General features: G+C 51.5%; 9 protein-coding genes across 9 annotated transcripts; 6 read left to right on the top strand and 3 right to left on the bottom strand.

The window, feature by feature from the left end:
* Positions 1 to 3,254: 3,254 nt before the first annotated feature.
* N7511_004449 (putative mitochondrial carrier protein (Rim2)) lies at positions 3,255 to 4,554 on the bottom strand (the record flags this gene model as incomplete). The annotated part of the gene is made up of 3 exons (XM_057126874.1): positions 3,255 to 3,294; positions 3,351 to 4,304; positions 4,376 to 4,554. 3 exons carry the CDS (start codon positions 4,552 to 4,554, stop codon positions 3,255 to 3,257), a joined length of 1,173 nt encoding a protein of 390 aa, XP_056985764.1.
* Positions 4,555 to 5,340: 786 nt separating this feature from the next.
* Positions 5,341 to 6,190, bottom strand: N7511_004448 (60S ribosomal protein eL21; the record flags this gene model as incomplete). The annotated part of the gene is made up of 4 exons (XM_057126873.1): positions 6,105 to 6,190; positions 5,914 to 5,981; positions 5,795 to 5,842; positions 5,341 to 5,671 (listed from the first exon to the last, which is right to left on the bottom strand). The coding sequence occupies exons 1-4, from the start codon at positions 6,138 to 6,140 to the stop codon at positions 5,341 to 5,343; spliced, it is 483 nt and encodes a 160-aa protein (XP_056985763.1). The 5' UTR covers positions 6,141 to 6,190.
* Positions 6,191 to 6,379: 189 nt separating this feature from the next.
* Positions 6,380 to 7,252, top strand: N7511_004447 (40S ribosomal protein uS4; the record flags this gene model as incomplete). The annotated part of the gene is made up of 5 exons (XM_057126872.1): positions 6,380 to 6,387; positions 6,439 to 6,476; positions 6,563 to 6,581; positions 6,658 to 6,756; positions 6,841 to 7,252. 5 exons carry the CDS (start codon positions 6,380 to 6,382, stop codon positions 7,250 to 7,252), a joined length of 576 nt encoding a protein of 191 aa, XP_056985762.1.
* A 322-nt stretch (positions 7,253 to 7,574) lies between these two features.
* Positions 7,575 to 8,558, bottom strand: N7511_004446 (uncharacterized protein; the record flags this gene model as incomplete). Its single annotated transcript, XM_057126871.1, has 3 exons — positions 7,575 to 8,011; positions 8,068 to 8,287; positions 8,346 to 8,558. The coding sequence occupies 3 exons, from the start codon at positions 8,556 to 8,558 to the stop codon at positions 7,575 to 7,577; spliced, it is 870 nt and encodes a 289-aa protein (XP_056985761.1).
* A 295-nt stretch (positions 8,559 to 8,853) lies between these two features.
* On the top strand, positions 8,854 to 10,188 carry N7511_004445 (uncharacterized protein; the record flags this gene model as incomplete). The annotated part of the gene is made up of 2 exons (XM_057126870.1): positions 8,854 to 8,951; positions 9,009 to 10,188. 2 exons carry the CDS (start codon positions 8,854 to 8,856, stop codon positions 10,186 to 10,188), a joined length of 1,278 nt encoding a protein of 425 aa, XP_056985760.1.
* A 498-nt stretch (positions 10,189 to 10,686) lies between these two features.
* N7511_004444 (DOPA 4,5-dioxygenase family protein) lies at positions 10,687 to 11,516 on the top strand (the record flags this gene model as incomplete). Its single annotated transcript, XM_057126869.1, has 4 exons — positions 10,687 to 10,757; positions 10,827 to 10,959; positions 11,035 to 11,092; positions 11,206 to 11,516. 4 exons carry the CDS (start codon positions 10,687 to 10,689, stop codon positions 11,514 to 11,516), a joined length of 573 nt encoding a protein of 190 aa, XP_056985759.1.
* A 1,124-nt stretch (positions 11,517 to 12,640) lies between these two features.
* N7511_004443 (uncharacterized protein) lies at positions 12,641 to 13,849 on the top strand (the record flags this gene model as incomplete). Its single annotated transcript, XM_057126868.1, has 5 exons — positions 12,641 to 12,731; positions 12,786 to 13,116; positions 13,171 to 13,227; positions 13,278 to 13,448; positions 13,501 to 13,849. The coding sequence occupies 5 exons, from the start codon at positions 12,641 to 12,643 to the stop codon at positions 13,847 to 13,849; spliced, it is 999 nt and encodes a 332-aa protein (XP_056985758.1).
* A 1,766-nt stretch (positions 13,850 to 15,615) lies between these two features.
* Positions 15,616 to 17,235, top strand: aspE (septin; the record flags this gene model as incomplete). The annotated part of the gene is made up of 2 exons (XM_057126867.1): positions 15,616 to 16,085; positions 16,137 to 17,235. The coding sequence occupies 2 exons, from the start codon at positions 15,616 to 15,618 to the stop codon at positions 17,233 to 17,235; spliced, it is 1,569 nt and encodes a 522-aa protein (XP_056985757.1).
* Positions 17,236 to 17,815: 580 nt separating this feature from the next.
* Positions 17,816 to 20,637, top strand: anxc4 (annexin ANXC4; the record flags this gene model as incomplete). Its single annotated transcript, XM_057126866.1, has 2 exons — positions 17,816 to 20,266; positions 20,347 to 20,637. The coding sequence occupies 2 exons, from the start codon at positions 17,816 to 17,818 to the stop codon at positions 20,635 to 20,637; spliced, it is 2,742 nt and encodes a 913-aa protein (XP_056985756.1).
* Positions 20,638 to 20,730: the final 93 nt, after the last annotated feature.

Here is a 20,730-nt window from a genome sequence, read left to right as displayed (position 1 = left end):
AGGATGTGGAACTGAGATAGAAGGGGACGGCGCACTGGTTATAAGGACAGAAAGTATTCTTATGACTTGCTGCCTATCTACGACTCCCGGGTTAATAGAACATAACCCAGGGCTTGGGGAATTGAGATGGAGAAGACGCCAAATGACGCTAAACGAAGATCGCAAGGGGACAGCGTGGATCCCTTTTTTTTTTTAGTCTCGGCACTGACTGTATGATAATTGCCTGGACAATTTTGGAACTCGGTAGGCTCTTGATCTGAGCTTGTGTGAGCCAACTCCATCTCCGGCCATGAAGAGAGACTCTGTGGAATTGCAGCTGGCTGTACAGTATGCCCAATTTCCTTCGAGGTTAACGAGCCCTTCCAAAGCCTGATCCATACGTCAATCGGCCCGTTTTCGTTTCTGTTTTCTTTTTTTTTCTGCCTTTTTTTTCTTCATCTTTTTTCTTAATTTTTTTTTTCCTTTTTCTTTTTTCTTTTCTTTTCTCACTGGATTCGGTCATTGGGTATTTGGTGAAGAACGAACAGCCCTGCCCCGGGTGGAGGAATTACTCTACGACCCAAGCAATCCCGAGTCACAGTCCTTGAGCCAAATATACATCTAGATGCCGTATAGTCAACGGAATCTCGCCTCCTCTTCAAATTCCAATCCCCTGTTGATCTCTTGTCGCGCGGCCGTAAAGAGTCAATGGTCACAGAAATTACGTGCGTATACTGTACATGTACAGTATGCAGAGCGCGGACCGGAGAAAATCCCACCGGCCACCCGGCGAAGTAGATCACCGAGCCCTCGAGCGCAGCCGATATTAATGCTGAAACACGCGATTCCTAGGAGAATTCGGATCCGAATCTGAGGTCCAGTAGGCTCGACTCGAGACCCCTAGCAGGGTAAAGCTTTCCCCGATTACCCTCACCCTGCCAAAACTGTCGTCATGATTGATCGGTTGCGAGGGGGGCTGAGTTCTTCCTACAGTAGGCGTGATTCAAGAAATGAATCCCTCTTCTCGCACACATGAGCGGGTGATTTCTGCGGCCATACCCGGGACTCCTCCAGTTTCACCTTCTTTTACCTGCTTGTCGCCATCTTCAAATCAGAGCGCAGACCAGGCTCGTGGGTGCCTGGAGAGACGGGCACTCCGAAAGTCTAGAGGCAGGGGAAACTGCGGTGAAGGGGCATCCTGGGAGACAAGTCACGTTCGCGAAGGGGAGCTTTGGTCGCAACGGGTGTGTATGCGCGATGGACCAGGCGAGGCGCTCGATTAGGCGCTACTTGGATGGAGAAGGATCTAGCATTTGTAGATCATCATCATCATGTGGTCTAGATTTGGATTTATGGAGAAGCGCGCTCAGGGTTTAGACTTAGAGGAATTCATGCGGTTGCCAGGATGGAGATTTAGTCTAGACTCCAGCAGATTCGGGCATCTACACAAACATGATCCCCAGGCCAAAGCCACTTTTGACGCCACCATGTCAGAGGGGAGATGTTGGTTACGGTCTAGATCATATCATAGAGAGATACAGTCGCACACTACCCCGTTGGGGATTAGAAGCGCGAGGGGAGGAATGGGGAGGTTCGACAATCACCAATTTTCTTCCCCGTACTATGACATCACGTTACCGGAGAGGCGAGCTCCTGTGGCTGACACAGGAGCAATGGCTCCGAAACTACCATAATATCACCCAGGTTAGACCCTGGCAGCTCCCAGGTGTACAATATCAGTCTCAATCCTTGTATCTCGAGTCAACCTTGGAAGACATCAAAAATTAGGCGTCCAGTTGAACTCCGAAAGAGGAAGGAAGATGTGGCGGTGAGCAGAAAGCACAGCCACAGTGGTTTGTCTGACACCTGGGCAGCCCTGGAGACACAAGAGGCAGCCAAACGCGCGACTCAACAATAATGCCACAGTCCCAGACAAAGAAACTGGATTCAGAGATTCCAGAACATTACCCGGGGATGGCCATCCCGGCGCCATTGGGCGTCGGGCATTCCACTACAGCCCCATCTGCTCGTCCGTTCACGCTAATGGAGACAATGTCCAATCAAGTGGACAATCCAGGGTGCAATCACAAAGAAGGGTTCATGTACAATGCCCTCAAAGGAAAGAGCACCAGGTTCTTACTGCAAGTTGATGCAGATTTTGAAACGTCGTCCGTGCAAACCGAGATCGTCAATGTCAAGAGAAGGCTTTGCTTCCCTGGAATAAAGATGGTCACCGCTCGGTAACAGGAGGGGTTGGCTGGAGACCGTCCAATCACTGCCCAAGAACAGGGGTCTGACAGAATACGAGAAGCATATCCGCCATTAGCGATATTGGTAAAAGTCGGTGATTGCGAAACGTTGTGTTTTCGCGTGTACAGTACAGCTGATCAATTTCGGCTGATCCACCGTATGTCGCGATCAAAGGAGGTCGAGAACAGGGCGGCACTTGTCGACGGGGTTGTCATTGACATAAGCCTGGTGGAGCAGGCCTTGGACAGTAGATTGCTTGGTATTGGCCGGTCTGGAGTGTACCTTTCGCCTTGTTTTAGATGGATAGCAGCCTAAAGATGATAGATGTGCCTTGGTCACGGGAAATGGAAGTAGAAGAATGGCGAAGTTCAGGGTCTTGTGGAATATTAGGGCTACATAGTTCATTTCGGGCAGAAGCCGAAGCTTCATCCCTGTCTACACGTGGAGATTGCGCTGTGTAAGGAGGCTGTGCATAGTGTTGCGTTTCTCGTGATATGCTTCTGCGAGGCATTCTACCTGCATGCATAGCCCTGACAGTGAGGATAAATATGAAGTTGATATATATCATCATCTATGTGATACATTTCTTTGTCTTTTCTTTCAGGTGAATTTTTTTTGCTTTGCCACGCGCGAGGCGCTGCAAAACATCTTATTGTACACAAGTGGAGTGGTGTGGGAGGTGACTGAGGGTGTGGTCTTGGAATCATGAATTCCTGAAGAGCCAATTAGCAACAGGGGCGCAGTAGAGGCGCCCATCACAGAAAAAAAAAAGAGTAAACCCATATACGCCGTGGACATGTAATGCAAGTGACCGATCCCCTTCTATACACAATAGAGAAAGCAGCCAATTATTTCCCGTCCGGATCTCTCGGGGAGCGGTGAAGAGCGTGCGTAAGAAGGAAAGTATTATACAGAGGGTGTGAGGGTTGGGAAGCAATGCACTGAGAGTAGAGTCGAGTCGCCATGCGACTAGTGCGGAGGTGGGAGTGTCGGTGAGCGAGTCGCAAATCGCAAATCGCGATAGATTATGATGTTGTGCCAAACATGCGCAGAATGACTTCGTACCTATCAAAAACAGTCAGTATATTGCATCATGAGATCAAAGCCTGGCAGCAACTCACATTCCAAACATGATCGCGGCCGAGGGCACAACACGCAGAAGGTGTGGTGTCAGGCCGCCGTACATGGCGACCATTCCTTCCTCCTTCCACACGGTCTTGAAGCACTGGACTAGGCCGGTATACTTCATGACAACCTGACCGTTACCAACCGCGACGGTCGGAGCCTGACGAAGGCGAGTGCGAACGACCTCGTGCGGATAGGTGATGGCAGCTGCCACTAGCTTCGCCAGACCAGCCGCGGTGATCCGTCCACCCCACAGCTCCGCGGAATCCCACGAATTGTACTGGTATGCTGGGTCGGATTTCTTGAGAGAATCGCGGCGAGCGAGATACATCTTCATCTGCTCATACATAACCCACTGGAGAGAGGACTCTGTCACACCGAGATACGAGGCGGACAGACCACGGTAGAGACCGCGAATACCCTCATGGCGTACAGTCTGCTTGACGCAGTCGTAGCTATTCCGGTACTGGCGGCTCTTGCCATGCTCCGCATTGGACTTATCCAGTTGCAGGCGTGTCTTCACCAGCCAGATCGGGTTGGTTGCCGTCCCTGTGGCGATACCAGCAACTGCCGCTGCAGCCAGATGGATTCCCATGGGAGTTTGTTCAAGATTTTGATAGCCGAAGTAATTACTCAAGACACGCTTGCCGTTTCCATACATGTAGAAGTTGATAGCGCGTGCCGGCACGACACCGATCAGGTTCGGACCCAGTCCTTTGAACAGCGCGCGCCAGCCTTCGTGGACGTGTATTGAGCGGAGGATCTGGAAGGTTTCGCCGAAATGCATGCCAGCAGTCCGGACCATAGAGACTAGAGCATTTGATGTCGGCGGCGGAGGAGGGTGCGAAATTCGTAAAGCCTGAAGCTGAGACTTGTAAAAGTCGGATTGAAGGCGCGTTTTGAGGACATCAAGCGGGGAGGTGAGAGTCGCAGCGGTCATTCCTCCCAGACTTCAGGCTTCTGTTAGCGTGGGTTCTCATTTAACGCTGCAACTCGGATGCTCTTTGGGTTCAAAACATACCCTCCAGCGACGAAGTGTGCAAGCGGCTTCGCCTCGGACTTTTCATCACGAGCTGGCGGCGAACGGTTTGGAATGACATCGCCTAGTTCTCGTGATTGCGGAACAACATTTTTATTCAATTGTGTCGCAGTTTCCAGTTGCGCCGGCGCAGAGCTGGAAGCTGGCGTGGAGAAAGTCATCGGGATCGGAGATAGAGACCGTCAAGGCAGAGATACGCTGGTGCTGGAAAAAGAAGAAACAATTCAAAAGCCAATAAGCAGTTTAAAACATAATAGGTAGAAAGGTATAATGATCAAGTGTCCATTAAAGTAAAAAGGTCGACAAGTTTTCTCCGGATTTTTTTTCTTAGGCGGTCGGGGTCTGGTCCCCTTAAAAGAGTCCGCATTTCTAGGGGGCAAACTATAGATCACTTATATCTCAGCTGATAGATCATACCGGGTTTGAAGTGTATTCAGGTTGATTGCAATGTAATATCATTCAAGAGTTTCACTGTAACCCAGACGATATCGTGGCCGATAATACAACCAGATAGCAGATCTGCACCGTAATGAGAGAGAAATATATATCTCCAGAGCGTCGAAACGCAGGAGTCTTGATATCATAATAGATACAGATAATATCGACCTAGTGAATTGCATACTACATGTGGAGCGGTTGCCGGGTCCTCCATACATAGACGAGGACTTGAGCAGTTCAATCCCGAAGAAGCACTACAGTCTGCCCATGACAGATGAATAGAATCAAGCGGAAAAAGCATTTGGCCATGAACTCGGAAATATTTTTGATTTTGTTTCATTCAGGGGAATCTATGCACAGGCGAGAGATGTGCCAGGGCATCCGAAACCCTTTGCTTCGTCTCATGCAGCCCAAGTCCATTTCAGCCTTGGAGAGGCAAAAATTGAGTGAAAACCCAGTAAAAAACACCTAACAACCGCTCGCACCGACCCAGTTCCTTTGCGATCCCTTTAAATGTGGGTGTCGTAGGCGATGGGGACAACGGTCTCGGGGACGTTGGCGCCCTGCTCGACCATGTGGGCCTCACGGGGACCAACAGCCTGGCGCTTCAGGTGAACGTGGATACCCTTCTCCTTGGCCTCACGCTTCTTGAGGGCGTTCTCCTTGACACGCTTGATGAAGTCCTCACGGGAGCGGGAGTGCTGGACGTGCTCGATGCGGACGCTGATGCGCTTCTCGAGGTAGCGGTTGTCGACACGCTTGTAGAGGATAACACCGACCGAGGACTTGGTGACGTTGTAGACGACACCAGTCTTACCGTGGTAGACCTTGTGGGGCATACTGCAAAACTGTTAGAGTCTGTCTTTGCTGGTTTCGCATTGCCCGAGTAAATGATCGCGACTTGTAGAATCGCGACTTGCGGTGGGTGCGAATATCGTATGGAATTATCGGATGTGTACTGACCCCTTCTGGACGGCACCGTTAACCTTGATGTCGACAATGTCACCAACACTATATGAAAATTTCCGTCAGATCTCAAGTTCTTGTTTCGTTTGTTCGGGATTCGAGGATTTCAATCGTACCGGTAGGTCTTCAGGTAGGTGGAGAGACGGATCATACCGTGCTCCTTGAAGCCACGGCTGAAGGCATACTGTCGTTTCGTTAGCACTTAGGTCCTCCCAAGGCCGTTTCCCAGGCATATGTCCAATCGGTCCCAAAATGCCTCCAACGGGTTGGGAAAAAGTCGTATGTCGCAAAAAGATTCAAAACGTACCCGAGTGCCGGCGCGGAGACCGTAGGAGTGAGGCATGACGGCGGTGGTGTGGTGGTTGGTGGTTGATTGTCGACGGGGCCTTCAACCTTCGAAGTCTGAAGCCGCTCGGGTAACTTCAGTGTGGATGGTTATGTAAGTTAGGGCTTGATCCACTTCCCAGCCCTAAGCACCAAACCCAATTAGGCAACTCGCTAATTCTCCAACTCTTTGTGTCTTGGGCTCATCGTGTGCGAACTTCGAACTCCTCGACAACCTCCGCCAACCCGACAGCAGCCATGGCCCCGTGAGTATATTATCGCCGTACGGAGTCAACACCGTTCTAATATTTGTCCAGTCGTGTCTCTTCCAAGACCTACAAGGTCCCCCGTCGCCGTAAGTGAACCTCTTGTCAAAAACCTCCAATCTTGAAATTCAAGATTGATGAGAAATTGAAGATTGAAGACTAACTCCATTTGCAGCCTTCGAGTCCGCTCGCCTGTTAGTACTCTCCGGCCAATGATCAGAAGCGTGCTTCTGGTTATGTCGTTTCATCTCTCTAATCATATTTTTCTAGTGACTCTGAGTTGAAGGTCGTCGGTGAGTACGGTTTGCGCAACAAGCGCGAGGTCTGGCGTGTCCAGCTCACCCTGTCCAAGATTCGTCGTGCTGCTCGGTATGTGAAGATTCCAATTCTGGTCTGGTCCCGAGCGATCGGACCAACGCAAGTGAAGGACATCAGACTGATATCGTTCCTTAGTGAGCTCCTCACCCTCGACGAGAAGGACCCCAAGCGTCTCTTCGAAGGCAATGCCCTCATTCGCCGTCTTGTCCGCATCGGTGTCCTCGATGAGGCCCGCATGAAGCTCGATTACGTCCTTGCCCTCAAGGTCGAGGATTTCCTTGAGCGTCGTCTCCAGACCTGCGTCTACAAGCTTGGCCTCGCCAAGTCCATCCACCACGCCCGTGTCCTCATCAAGCAGCGCCACATCCGCGTCGGCAAGCAGATCGTCAACGTTCCCTCGTTCATGGTCCGTCTTGACTCCCAGAAGCACATTGACTTCTCCCTCACCTCTCCCTTCGGTGGTGGCCGTCCCGGCCGTGTTCGCCGCAAGAAGGCCGCTGCCGCCGCCGGTGGTGACGCCGAGGAGGCTGAGGAGGACGAGGAGTAAATTATTCTCTCTCAATCTCAAAAAATGGAGTACGGTCGGGTTTCGATTGGGGCGCCTCAATACATCGGAGGCTCAACATGACTGCATTCTAGCGTCTCACGTTGTACGATCATCCAATACAAATGAATCAAAAACAGCCAAAGGCTTCAATTTGGAACCCGAAATTTACTTTCGAATTCCATACCCATCGTAGTCTGAACAGCAATACCCCCTAGCATTATGTACGTTGTAGATCCCAAACGCCCCCATATCCACCTAGATAAAGCCCATTGATCATCGCATCGTCTCACACTAGTCCAGTGGTCTAGGCTTGTCTTGCAGACTATGCCTCGGTCCCAACTAGTTCCTTCAATGTTTCCTCCGCTCCTCTGTACCACCGTCCCATTTCTTCTAGCCCATCACTTTCACCCTGTTGCTTCTTCCGTTGTGCCTCACGGGCTTGCATTATAGCTTCCTCCTTCCGTCGTTCTAGAACACTGCTCTCTCTCTCAATGGCCTCGGCCTCTCGAGTCTTTCGCGGCAGAGTATTTTGCACAGCAGCGAGTTGGCGGTTCAGTGACGCCAGCTCTGCCTCCCGTTCAGCCAACAATGACAATGTAGCAGGAAGCGGAAGGTTTCGAGACGAAGAGGCGCTGGAATCGGAGGGGTCCATGTTCGCGACCTGCTTTGCGCGGAGACTTGCGATGGTGGATTCAAGATTCTCGATCGAAGCGGGTAATGTCTCGAGCTGTGTCATTTGAAGTTCCACATTCTTATAACCTGTGCGAGAGATGCTTTAGCCAGCATATTCCTTGTTTGTAAGCGCTGAAACTCACGGGTTGCCAAGTCGCGACCCATTTCTTCCATTTCCTCGATCATTATGCGCGCATCTTCTTTCCGGGCCTTTAGTTCGGCCTTCACATCCGCCAGTTGTGTTTCCAATTCCATGTTCTCATTGTGTCCAACAATCACCGGCGGATCGCCTACGATAGCGCGCAAGAACTTTTCTTTGGTTACCTGTTCGAGGTAAGAGAACCGCAGCTTCGAGAATAGTTCCTATACAATAAGATCAGTACTCTGAGGCATTTGCGGTATCTAAGCTCATGACACATACCTTATAATGTGTAAGATCAGCCTCTAGTGAGGCAGGAGTTGGATCTTCAAACACAGAAACATCCGATCTCCGCTTTGAAGGCGATGGGCCGGCATGCCCGCCATCCAACGAAATTGGCTCGCTAATGCGAACAATCGCGAGTCGCTGTTTCAGATTCCCTTCCTGTTCTAACTCCTGCAGTGCTGCAAGAGCTTCCGCTGAGGCATCAGTCATGACGAGCGCGTGAGTGTCTTGTAAACGTCGAAGATGTTTGGTGGGTCAATGAGGGACAAGGTAAACAAGATAACCGATATCAAAGGCGGTGTGGCGATTTTTGGAAGGTGCTTCTCGAGACAGCAGGTTGACTGGACCCTTTAGCCTCAAAAGAATACTTGAATAGCCCTCTCAATTCTGTTTACTGCTATCATGGTTCGATTCAATTGAATCAATTCAGGTTTGATCTCTTTCACTGTACCTGCTTCATCTGCTCGGCACCTCGGACCGCCGCGATTTGCGGCTCACCTTGATCATGGACGACGATTACGTTGCGCAGCTTCTTGCCAAGGAGGCTCGGGAGAGCTCTTTGAAGTACTCGTCCCAAGGACTCAGTGCTCTTATGCCGTCCAAGTATGTATACCCTCTTATTCTGTGGTTTGCTCGAATGCTGGGCTGACAAAGACCTAGGCCAGCCAGCAACGCCCGCAAGCCCAATACTCGCTTTTTACGGCATCTAATCAAGGAAACCGATAACCACAACACAGCACTTAAGCGCAAGGAGGAGAGAGAATCACGGGAGCGAATGCGCCAGTTGAAAGCCCAGGGCTCGACCGTTTCAGCGGACCGAACCGTTCGGGACTCGGACGACCGCAGTGAAGTGCGGGGACCAAGAGAAAGTCGACGAGATGGAAAGAGAGATAATCATACCTCAAGTAGAAGAAGACATAGAAGTCGCTCTTCTTCGACGGAACGAGACCGATCACGGCGGCATCGTCGCAGAGAAGATGATCGTGATGAACACGTTGATCGAACTCGGGATCGCGACGAGCGAAGGCGTGAACACCGACATGATGAATACTCTCAGAAGGATCGACGGGACAGAGAAAAGGACTACAGTAGGCGGCGCCGTGACCGATCTTACTCGAAATCACGGAGCCATTCGCCTCGTCGCGACCGAAGTAGTGACCGCCACCGCCGTCGAAGACATGATCGCCATGATGAAACTTCTACTCGACACCGTTCTCGCTCACGGGAAACGCATAAATCCCGTCCGAGGGGTGACGACGCGCCATCGAAAGCACCCCTCCGCTCCCATCGAGAAAGCACTACACGAACCGACCAACCTTCACCTTCTACTACGACTGCACGCCAAACTGATACTGGCAATGAGTCTGATCCTTTGGAAGACCTTGTTGGGCCACTTCCGCCCAATCAAAAGGACGCAGTCATTCGTTCGCGGGGGCGAGGCGCATACAAGCATCTGAGCAATATTGATGCCCACTTTGCACCAGGTTATGACCCGACTACCGATGTACAATTGGATGACGAAGATTTCAACGCTGCCGGCCAGCAATCTTCTCGTCGACCTGTCGCGGGGCTCATGACTGGAGAGGACGACTGGGATATGGCCCTGGAGGCGCTGCGCGACCGGACGCGCTGGAAACAGAAAGGCGAAGAGAGGCTTCGTGAGGCTGGTATCGATAATACCATTATCGACCGATGGAAGAACAATGCGGCGTTTACAGGGCTGAAAGGAGAAGGCAACCCCGAGGATGTTCAATGGTCGAAGAAAGGTGAAGGTCGAGAATGGGATCGTGGGAAGTTTGTTGATGACGAAGGCCATATCAATGTTCGAGCTGCTTGGTAGTCATTCATGGATGCTCTTCTGGTACTGGTGTTAGGGTCTGCTTGCTACGTGATACCATGGCGCATGGTCAGATTACTTTTGGGTGGAAGCTGCATATTCTTATTTACTCATATTCCTTTTTTGTGATTAGCATACATTATTTATCTTATACCAGAGTATTGACACGACACTAAATATCAAAGTTGAAGAGCCTCTGACGTTATCCACTACGTTCCGCGCAGTTTGTCAACGGGCGCGGAACCCCCCGCGATACAGACCAATGGTGATACTGAGGCAACGACTGACGGCATTTTCGCTTCAACCCATTGGCCGATGCTTATGAAATCAGAGACCTTGGATCAGAATTAGGAGAGAACTGTGGACTGATGTCGTACTGATTGATAAGACAGTGTCCCCTGCTGATCAACCCCGATATATACCTCCACTTATATATTTGGGTCAAGCCACTTCACCAAACCTCCCTATTCAATTCCCCCCAATCCTCACCAATACCCCAAAATGACAGACCAATTCGCTTTCGAATACTCCTCACCATTAAAGGGCTATGAAAATCTCGAACCACTGCCTGAGTAAGTACATGCACCTCGATGTGCTGATCCGGAGTCCACCGGAGTCGAGTCACTCACACCCCATTACAGGGAGAGAAGCGAGGATGGGAAATCATTCAAAAATCCGCAGCATGGGATTTTGAGTAAAGCCTACGAGGAATTTCCCGATCCTCTTGATAAGGGCCGCCAGGGTGGTTTCGATATCCATATTTATCATTTCCAGGTACGTTGTGTGGCATGACAAGCGCACAGTTTTGAATCAAACCCCAGAGAAAAAGACCACTAATGCATTCTGAAGAATAACCCAGATCAAGCTGCCTATGCCAAAGCTCTTTGGGAGCGGATTCGACGAGAATGTGAGTTGAAGACCCCCCACAGACCGAGGACTGTAGCGTCTTGTCGTTGCAGAGCCCACATTGGGTCCTCTTTCTTCTTCTTCAAGGAAACTAGTACTAAACAATTGATACAGTCCCTGAGCTCCGGATTTACACTTTTTTCGACCGGCCCATTGGCCCACATCCAGTAGCCATGTTCGAAGTGAACCTTTTCACACCGGCGCAGTTCGGCGCCTTCATCCCCTGGCTGGTCATTAACCGGGGGCCATTGAGTGCCCTAGTTCATCCGAATACTGTGCACAGCGAGGAAGAACGTAATCATACCCAGCGGGCTACTTGGCTTGGGGATCGGATTCCATTGGATTTGAGACTTTTTAAGCTTATGAAGGAGAAGGAGAGGAAGGAGGCTGAAGAAGCGGAGAGGGCCAAGAAGGGGAGCTTATAGGACTATCTTGGAATCGATTCACTTATCGCTGAAGAAACAAAATTCAAAGTTTGATATTTGGGATCTTGGTGCCTTAGGCGTGACACCCGCGGGGTGTCTCGGGTTTTATACTTGGGCTCATAGGCCTTTCTCAGTAAGGATTAGCAAAGCTTGACAGATTTTTCAGCTATATTATGTAGATTCAGCCCCAAATTGCATAAAGATCACTCTGGCCCTGTCATAGCATAGGACCTAGAAGGGTGATGCAGGTATGCAATGCGATTGGCCGATCTCACAAAGTATACCGATCAACCAAGTACTATAGACCACTGATACATCGACGAAACACATCTATGCGTATGGGTGCCACATCTACTACATCAACACAAAGTACAACATGGGTCCAAAGTCCTGGATCTGATTCGACCCCGCCTCAGCCCTGTTGTCATGAGGGCTTTCCAGGCAGGTGACTCAATCAGCTTAACAGACCTAAACAGCAATAGTGAACGAAGATCTATATCCATGCAGATTATACCGAACTCCTAATACACAATCACCAAATCAAACCTTTTCGCTTTTCCGCCTGATACATACACGATGCCTTAAATTCAAGACTCACATTCCTCTGAGGTCAGAGGTTGCATACCTAACACCGGAGGGTAAACCCAGGTAACCAGATAGCCAAGGAAGGGGGCTTCTCGAAAATGCCGCCCTATTACTACGAAATTACTGTAAATTGCTACCCACATCATGTAACTACCGGCTTGGTGGTCTGGTTCAGCACTGAAATAGTGAGTTGTCATGCATTGCTCGGCTGGCTCTGGACGACGGGCATGATCCTCGCTGAGAAGATCACATTGGCGAGAAGAACAATCCAAGTCGACGAATCGTGCTGATGTTTTGAAGACTGTGGGATTACTGTGCGCTTTTATTGCATAAGGACTGATATTCAACTGACTGTCGACCCCTCGTTGGATGTACTTTAGTGTGGGTTCCTAATTGGACTCGTGATACGGTCATGCTGATGGATATTCAGATAAAACCACACCAGAAAGACACTTGAAAGACCGTGAGAAACTTTGTTCAGACTGCCTTTGAACTAAACGAGGTCTTATTCCGCACAGGCGCCGAGTAGCATTGACAAGATGCGTCCCATTCTATCGTTAGCACTGATAGCCCTATCTTCAATCCATACCCGGGCGGAGACCAGTATTCCACAATATGTCCTCGAATACGGTAAGCCACCCGCATCGACTGTACTGTAACTTGTGCTGAGCCCCAACTCCACAGCTCCACTGGTCTGGCTCCACAGTCAGGAAACATACATGCCAAGTGATATACAGCAGCAAGTCGATCACACAAAACCGCACGTTAACTGGACTGTCATTGAAGACGCCCGGTCTCCTCTGGACCTCAATAATCTTGACTCACTAAACAGCCTGGGCAACACAAGTGTTTACTTGACTTCGTCTGGAGGGATTGATGCTATTCCCGAGCCGGCTTGGTTTAGAGGTATTACTCCGGACTTAGAGGGGCGGATCGGAGATGGGACTGGATGTGCTATTGTTGTTGTTGATCGTCAGAATGGGACTGTTGATGCCTTTTATTTTTACTTTTATGCGTGAGTGTTCCAAAAGTTGTTTTCCGAGTCGTCGATCCTGATTGAGCTGTGTAGATATAACAAGGGCGATAAAGTGCTCGGAATGGAATTCGGGGATCATATTGGAGACTGGTAAGACGGGATAAATTCAACGGGTGATCTTGTCATTGACTATCAGACAGGGAGCACAACATGATCCGCTTCGCTAATGGCACACCTGAAGCAATCTGGTATAGCCAACACGCCAGCGGCCAAGCGTTCACCTACAACGCTGTTGAAAAAGAAGAAAAAGGAGGTAAACGGCCGTATTCATATTCGGGAAATGGAACCCATGCCAACTACGCCACCTCCGGGTAAGCCAAACTCTCCTCCCACGAGCTATCAAAATTGACTTGACACCCGCAGCCAACATGATCACACCATCCCAGGAATCAACTTCCCCACAGGCTTCCTCTTGGATTACACAGACCGTGGCAAACTCTGGGACCCAACGCTAAATGCTTACACATACACCTACGACCCAACAACGGCAATCTTCACGGCTACGGCCGATGACCCAGTCGCATGGCTAAATTTCAATGGAAAATGGGGAGACGACCAGCCGCCGAATGAGCCCTCTATCTTTGGAGAAGCAAAGTACGTTGCTGGACCCAACGGACCGAAGTTCAAGAGTCTAGATCGGAAGATGGTGTGTCCGTCTAAACCGTGTATTGTTTTGCCGTTTAGGATTTGGTCGGGCAATACGACTACGTGAGATGCGTACCTACTGTATGGTTTGCGATGAGATATTACGTATAGCTCTGCAGATAAGAAGTGCTAGACCGAATTGAGATTGTTATTTAGACGGGAAATTGTTATATCAACATGTGATATCAGGAAGGGGCAGATGAAACAAGCAAGAAAAGAGAAAGAGAAAAAAAACAGCAAGCTAAGGCAGGCTAGTGTATCCTCGCATCTCGGTCTCACTCGCCCGAAAGTAAAAAACAAAAACAAAAACAAAAAAACCACGACCATACAAGAAAAGTTCTCGCCAGATGGCGCAGAGGTTCCTGCACGCGAGGGAAATCCGCCCCACAGATCCACTCCCCAAAACACGATCTTCCTTTTTCAGGCAAAGTACGTCCGTAAGTCCGAACAAATCGGTATTCAAAGACCTGAAATCAGAGAACCAGATAGAGAGATCAGGGGCCAAAGGTCAACTCCGGTAGAGAAGATCCGGGTAGAGATCCAATAGTTCTCTCGCGTCCCAGAACAACCAGACGCGTGAAAGGAACGGGCCCCACGTCGCGTTCCGAGATGAGAAACTGTGATGTGCGCTGGACTCGGTTCTTTCGGAGTTGACCTGCGTCTAGACTCGTAGAGCTTTGAGAGGGCTCGATACGGTTATTACTGGGCGTCTTTAGTCTCGTTAGGTGCATTGGAGGCGAGAGGATCGACAGGTGGGAAATAACGTTCATTTCTGAGTCTTTGATCGGATTTGGGGATCTTGTTTCACCTGTCAGAATGGTGTTAGTTGTGCCTGTGCGTTCGTCCCTGTCGATTGTAGCTATGTAGGGGCAGTCGGCTCCTCGGAGCCGAGTTAAGCTCATGTGTGTGTGTGTGTGTGTGTGTGTGTGTGTGTGTAGCTTTGGACAAGGTTAGGTATGATAGTGTAAGCTCTTTACAGTTTCAAACCGAAGAGAATCAGTCTCTAAAATTTTGATATGACATAGAGGCCGTGCTGGTCCGGTATAGATGTCCGTGCCAACACTGACACTTCAATATGGTTGACATTGACCCAACCCTGTTTTAATAAGACCAATTTCCCATTGCTGCCAGCCCTGTTCAGGGTATCCTTTAATCTTAGTCGTGGCTGATAAAGCAGGAGATAATCAACATTGGAAGTGGAGACGACAACGGCCCCTTACGCACGAGCCAAGAAACCACGAGGTGCTCTGCCATGTGTGTATGAAGTATAAGGGAAATATCCCACCGACTCTGTCCCTCGAACTTCATGTTCAAGGCCTGAGCCAGAAAAAGTCAATTGGCTCAACTTCCCGTGTGTTAGCCTCTACAGTACCACCAACCAGGCCCCATCCAAGCTCCAAGTGGGACCGACACGTTACCCCTGAATAGTCTTAAGGATGAGAATCCGTAACCTCGTAATATAATAGACCAGTAACAGGCCGTGAAACGCCCTTTTCTCTCCCTCTCTCCGCATTTCTCTCCTTTTCTACGCTGGACGCTGTAAGATTCAAGTCCCACTCTCCAGAGTCGGAACCCTTGAGTCTTAATTTCAATTCTCCCTCGGACCTGCCCACTGGTTGGGAAAACGCTCTTTGATCCTTTTTGCTCTGACCTTTGCAATCGAACTCCGCCCTTCAAACGCTGAAAGTATTCAATTCCAGACGATAGTTTGCAATCCAGACCATTGTATAGCGAGCGTAAAGAGTGAAGCTATATTCCACAGTACGTGAGATTTGGGGGAAGGCAATTCCCGGAGAGGGGGAAGGAACCCGTGACCTAACGTGTTTCAACCAGATGGCTACTGCCCCTCCCAATGACGGGCAAACGCTTGCCCAACGCCGGACCTCGCTTGGATTCCTGCGTCGTTCTAAATCTACCGAACCCCTGGGTGAACGCAAATCCTCCGGTTCGCGCAAGAGAATGACCAAAACCCAAGCCATGGAGGATGAACTCCGTCGCCAGCGTGAGTCTTACGCTCCCAAGTCGGCCCCCCGACTGCCAGATCTCTCTCCTGCTCCAGTATTGGAAACATTTGGCGGCGAGGAGCGTGACAAGCTGGCCAAATCCATGCCCCCTCGTCCCCAGTCCGGATTCGCCGCTTCCGCCTCGCCTTCCATGACGTCCTCAATTACCAATGTGGTCGATCCCTATGCCCGCAGTGAGAGCATGACCCATCGTGGTCGCTATAGCTATGCGAGCAGTGCGGTCAGTACCGTGAACAGCCCGCGTCGGGTTCGCCGCCGCAAGGACCCCACTTCATACAAGTGAGTTAGGATGAGACACAATTGAGGCAGGGAGACTAATACATTACGCAGTGTGCTTGTGATCGGTGCTCGCAACTCTGGAAAGACCGAGTTCCTCAACTTCCTCCGCAAGGCGCTGACCATGCCCCCGCATAAGCACCCCTCACGTACCCCTGAAGAGGTGGATGAGCTCGAACGCCAGACCTCGGCCTACGAGGGATTCACATCGCAATACCTGGAGACGGAGTTTGATGGAGAACGTGTCGGACTTACACTGTGGGACTCAGTGGGTCTGGAGCGCAATATTGCCGATCTGCAGCTGCGCGCTGTAACGGGTTTCTTGGAGAGCAAGTTTGAGGAGACCCTCGCCGAGGAGATGAAGGTGGTCCGCTCTCCCGGAGCCCGCGACACTCACATTCATTGCACATTCTTGCTCCTGGACCCTGTGCGCCTCGATGAAAACATCGCTGCCGCCGAGCGTGCGACCAATGGCACACCCAAGGCCTCTGATTCGCCTGTGGTTGGAGTGCTTGACGAGAACCTGGACCTGCAGGTGTTGCGCACGGTCTTGGGCAAGACTACGGTTGTGCCGGTCATCAGCAAGGCGGACACTATTACATCTGCTCACATGAACTATCTTCGCAAGGCGGTTTGGAACAGCTTGAAGCAGGCCAACATTGACCCCCTTGAGATCCTGACCCTAGAGGACCAGGAGGAATACTCTTCGTCGGAGAGCGCAGATGAAGAGGAGGCTGAAACCAAGTCTCTCATTGAGACCGGAACCCCAGACACAACTGAAGCGCAGGAAGCAGAGACCGAGGACCGAGTACCCTCCTCGCCCTCCCCCAGCCGCAAGTCCAGCGGCTCGCAAGCCGCCAACCAGCATGTTCCTTTCTCGATCCTGTCGCCCGACCCCCACTCACTGGCGGCTGGAGATGAACCCGTTGGCCGTCGCTTCCCGTGGGGATTCGCAGACCCCTACGACCCCGAACACTGTGACTTTGTGCGCCTGAAGGACTCTGTCTTCTCTGACTGGCGCTCGGAGCTGCGGGAGGCCAGCCGCGTGATCTGGTATGAGCGCTGGAGAACCAACCGACTCAACCGCAACGGACAGCCGCCCCAGAAACAGAATCAAGGTCGCATGGGACCTCCGGGTCGTCGCATGCGCTAAATGTCTCTTCTTTTCTGTAGTTTTTTCCCGCACATACCCCCATTCTTCGCGGCCTTGTTCCTCACCAGGCTTCTTTTTTATGTCTTCTAGGTGTAATCTCTTTACAAAATGTTTCGAGAGAAACTGTACCAGTCCTATTTTTATTATTTTTACCCATTGAAATTCCTCTATTCACATTTGAAGATTCGACGTACAGTAGACAATTTCCCCTGCGGCTGAACCGATGATCTCGAGGCCACTGTATCTTAACCAATGACAGCCATTCGGTCTTAGCTGCATGTTGAAGAATCACGGCAACAATAAGCTGAATACGAGGGCAATTTCGCCCCCAATTCCTCTTCCTCTCCCCTCCTCTTTTTCTTCTCGAGACTCCAAGCTTGAAGGGAATGGCTTAGGGCGAAAGCATTGCACACCCCGCCTCGCACAGAGTCGAATTCAAGCTCCAACCCTGAGTGTCAGTCCTTTGTGTGAAACGTGAAACCCCTACCCGCCCCTCATATACATCAAACCTCCAAGCTCAAGCCTCGAACTCCCGAACTACAGGGAAATAAACAAATCTCCCAATCCGGCGACGCAAACCATGTCACTCCAAGTGAATGACCCACGGTCGCGAAACCGCTCCAAATCCCGCGAACGCTCCCGCTCTCGCGACAGCCGCCAACCTTCCCCGGGCCCCTCCCGCACTCGCGAACCCATTGAGATCGCCCCAACGACTCCTGCTTCTTCATCTAGAGGTCGAGACCGAGGCGGTAAAGATAGAGAAAGAGACCGAGATCGCAGCCGAGGCAGGACATACAGTTCAGAAGAAGAAGCCGAGATAGAACGCCAGTATAAACTCATCAGCGAGCGACGCCAACGCGACAGTGCCACAGCTGCCGGTAGCTCAGGCGCAGAAGACTCGCGCAACGTCATCTCCCGTGCGCCCAGGAGCCCCGCGCTCTACGATGTGAACCGCACAGGCTCCGATTCAGATTCAAAGCGGCGCCAGCGCGAGCGCGAATCCGAGAAATCTAGACGTCGCACCGAGGACCGCTATGAGCATTCCGCGTCGGAAGATGATCGACTTGCTCCTCGCGACCGGAACCAAGATCGAGATCGCAAATCTGACCGCGAATACACTTCCCGGTCGCATTCCAGACGGCCCTCGTCGCCTCCTCGCTCCACCACCGGGGCAAGTCGTCGAGACCGCGATGAGTCGTCCGATGATGATTCCGTAGATGATGAGCTAGCCTATGGTGACGCGCCGGGCAGTCATCCAAGCTATGCGCGCCCTGGCAGATTCGATTACGCGCAGCCGGCGCAGTTCTTGCATGCGCAACCGGGTGCGCCTGCGCCGCGCCAGCCTGGTCCTGCTCCTACTTACCCAGGCGCGGGTAATATCGACTGGGCTTCCGTTCCCGAATGTGAACGCCCGGGCTTTGTGCCACCGGTGTCGCAGGCTGAGGCGTCGACTGCCAGTATGCCTGGTGCGTTCCCTCCTGCTTCGAGCTCAGGGTATGCGAACGGGTCGGGATCGACGCCTGCGCCTGTCCTGCCCACTCCGCAATATGTGAACCCCGCTGCGAGTATGTACTCCACTTCCAGTGCTGGGTATGCACCGGCACAGTATACCACTGCGGCTCCTGCTGGAGATGCGGCTTACCCGCCCACTTCGTCGGGGTATGCAAACCCAGGCCAGTATCAGTATGCCCAGGTCGATCCTCGCGTGCGGTATTCCTCCAAGTCAGAGCCTAAGTCTGGTTATACTGCGTCGGCGCAGGAGCAGTTTTCACGGACTGGGCAGTCTCACGCGCAAGCTTCGCAGCCTGCGTATCAGCCGCAGGCGCATGGCGAGCAGCCGTATCGCTATAACATGGAGCCTCAATTTGTTGAAATTGCACCCGGTGGGAGATCCGCTGCTCGTCCCCATGGTGCTTCTGTTTCGTCGGCGAATAATCTTGCTGTTGCTGGTGCGGGTGTTGCTCATGGAGCTCATCCGCCTGCTAGTCCATTGCTTGAGCCGTATCGTGGTACTTACCAGTCTATCTCACCCATGCCATCGCCGATTGTGGTGCCCTCCATTCGCGATGAAGATATCTCAGACATCGAGGGTCTAGACGGCGGAAACTCAGCCTCAGACTCAGGTCGTCACAGAAGACATCGATCCAAGTCCTCAGTTAGCGAGAAAGACGCTCGCACCCGCAGTAGCAAAGACACAAAAGAAAAAGAGCGCGATGACCGCAAAGACGACAAACGTCGCACCCGCCCAACAACCGGCCACGACCGCCACGACTCAAGCTCATCAATCCCAAGCGCAGCAAATATGGTCCTGATCTCACCCACAAGTGACCGCAAACGCGTCTCCTTCTACGACGCCGGCGCTGACGCAATAGCAATGCAAAATGCCCTAAACCACACCCGAAACATCGACAACAAACCCATCATCCAAATCCTGCCTCGCCTCACCAGCGACGAAATTCTCCTCCTCCGCCAAGAATATAAAACCCGTGTCCGAATGCACGGGAAGGGGATTAACCTCGCCAAACACCTTCGCCTCAAGCTCGGGACCTCATCCTTCGGCAAGGTAGCCTACGCCACAGCTCTCGGTCGCTGGGAATCAGAAGCTTACTGGGCCAACTGCTACTACCAAGCCGGTACATCCCGTCGCGAACTCCTCATCGAATCACTAATGGGCCGATCAAACTCCGCCATCCGCGAGATCAAGTCTTGTTTCCGGGACACAAGGTACGAGAATAGTCTTGAGAGGTGTATGCGCTCGGAACTCCGCGCGGACAAATTCCGTGTTGCTATTTTGCTTGCGCTCGAGGGCCGCCGTCAGAGTGACCGGGAACCACTTGATCCGCGTTTAATCCGGGACGATGTGGAGGATTTGTATCGTGCACTTGTCAGTCGCGAGGGCGGGGAGACGGCCATGATCCAGATCATTGTGCTGAGGAGCGACGAGCATCTGCGCGAGGTATTGCGCATTTACGAGTCGACTTATCGGCATAATTTTGCCAAGGGGATGATTGCCAAGTCGAGAAATCTTGTGGTATGTTTGTTCTTCACTTTGTGTTTCCCGAGCTTTGCTTTTGCTTGGCTGTTGCTGACCAGTCTCTCTTCTCGTTCTAGGGAGAAACTCTCGCGCATATCTTGAACGGTGCGATAAACCGACCGATGCGTGACGCCCTCCTTCTCCACCAGGCCCTGCGCGAATCGCGTAGTGGTCGGGAACGCTCTGAATTACTGATTTCCCGGCTTGTTCGGCTGCATTGGGAGCCTAGACATCTGGAGCAGGTCAAGGTTGAATACAGGCGCCGATATGGGGAGCGGCTTGAGGAGGCCATTGCGGAGGAGATTCTTGCTTTGCAAGGGGGGCAGGATTGGGGTGAATTCTGTATTGAGCTTGCGAGAAGTGCGTGATTCTTTCTACCGAGGACGTGGCCGTGGCCGTGGAGATGGAAATGGGCGGATGGATGTAATGCGTTTCATGGAGGCAGAGCTCTTGGGTATCTT

This window comes from Penicillium nucicola (assembly GCF_028828085.1).
Source record: "Penicillium nucicola strain IBT 29836 chromosome Unknown utg000003l, whole genome shotgun sequence".
In the NCBI taxonomy this organism is placed as follows: Eukaryota; Fungi; Ascomycota; class Eurotiomycetes; order Eurotiales; family Aspergillaceae; genus Penicillium; species Penicillium nucicola.
Note: the sequence above shows the minus strand (reverse complement) of the source record. Positions and strands in the feature narration are given on the sequence as shown.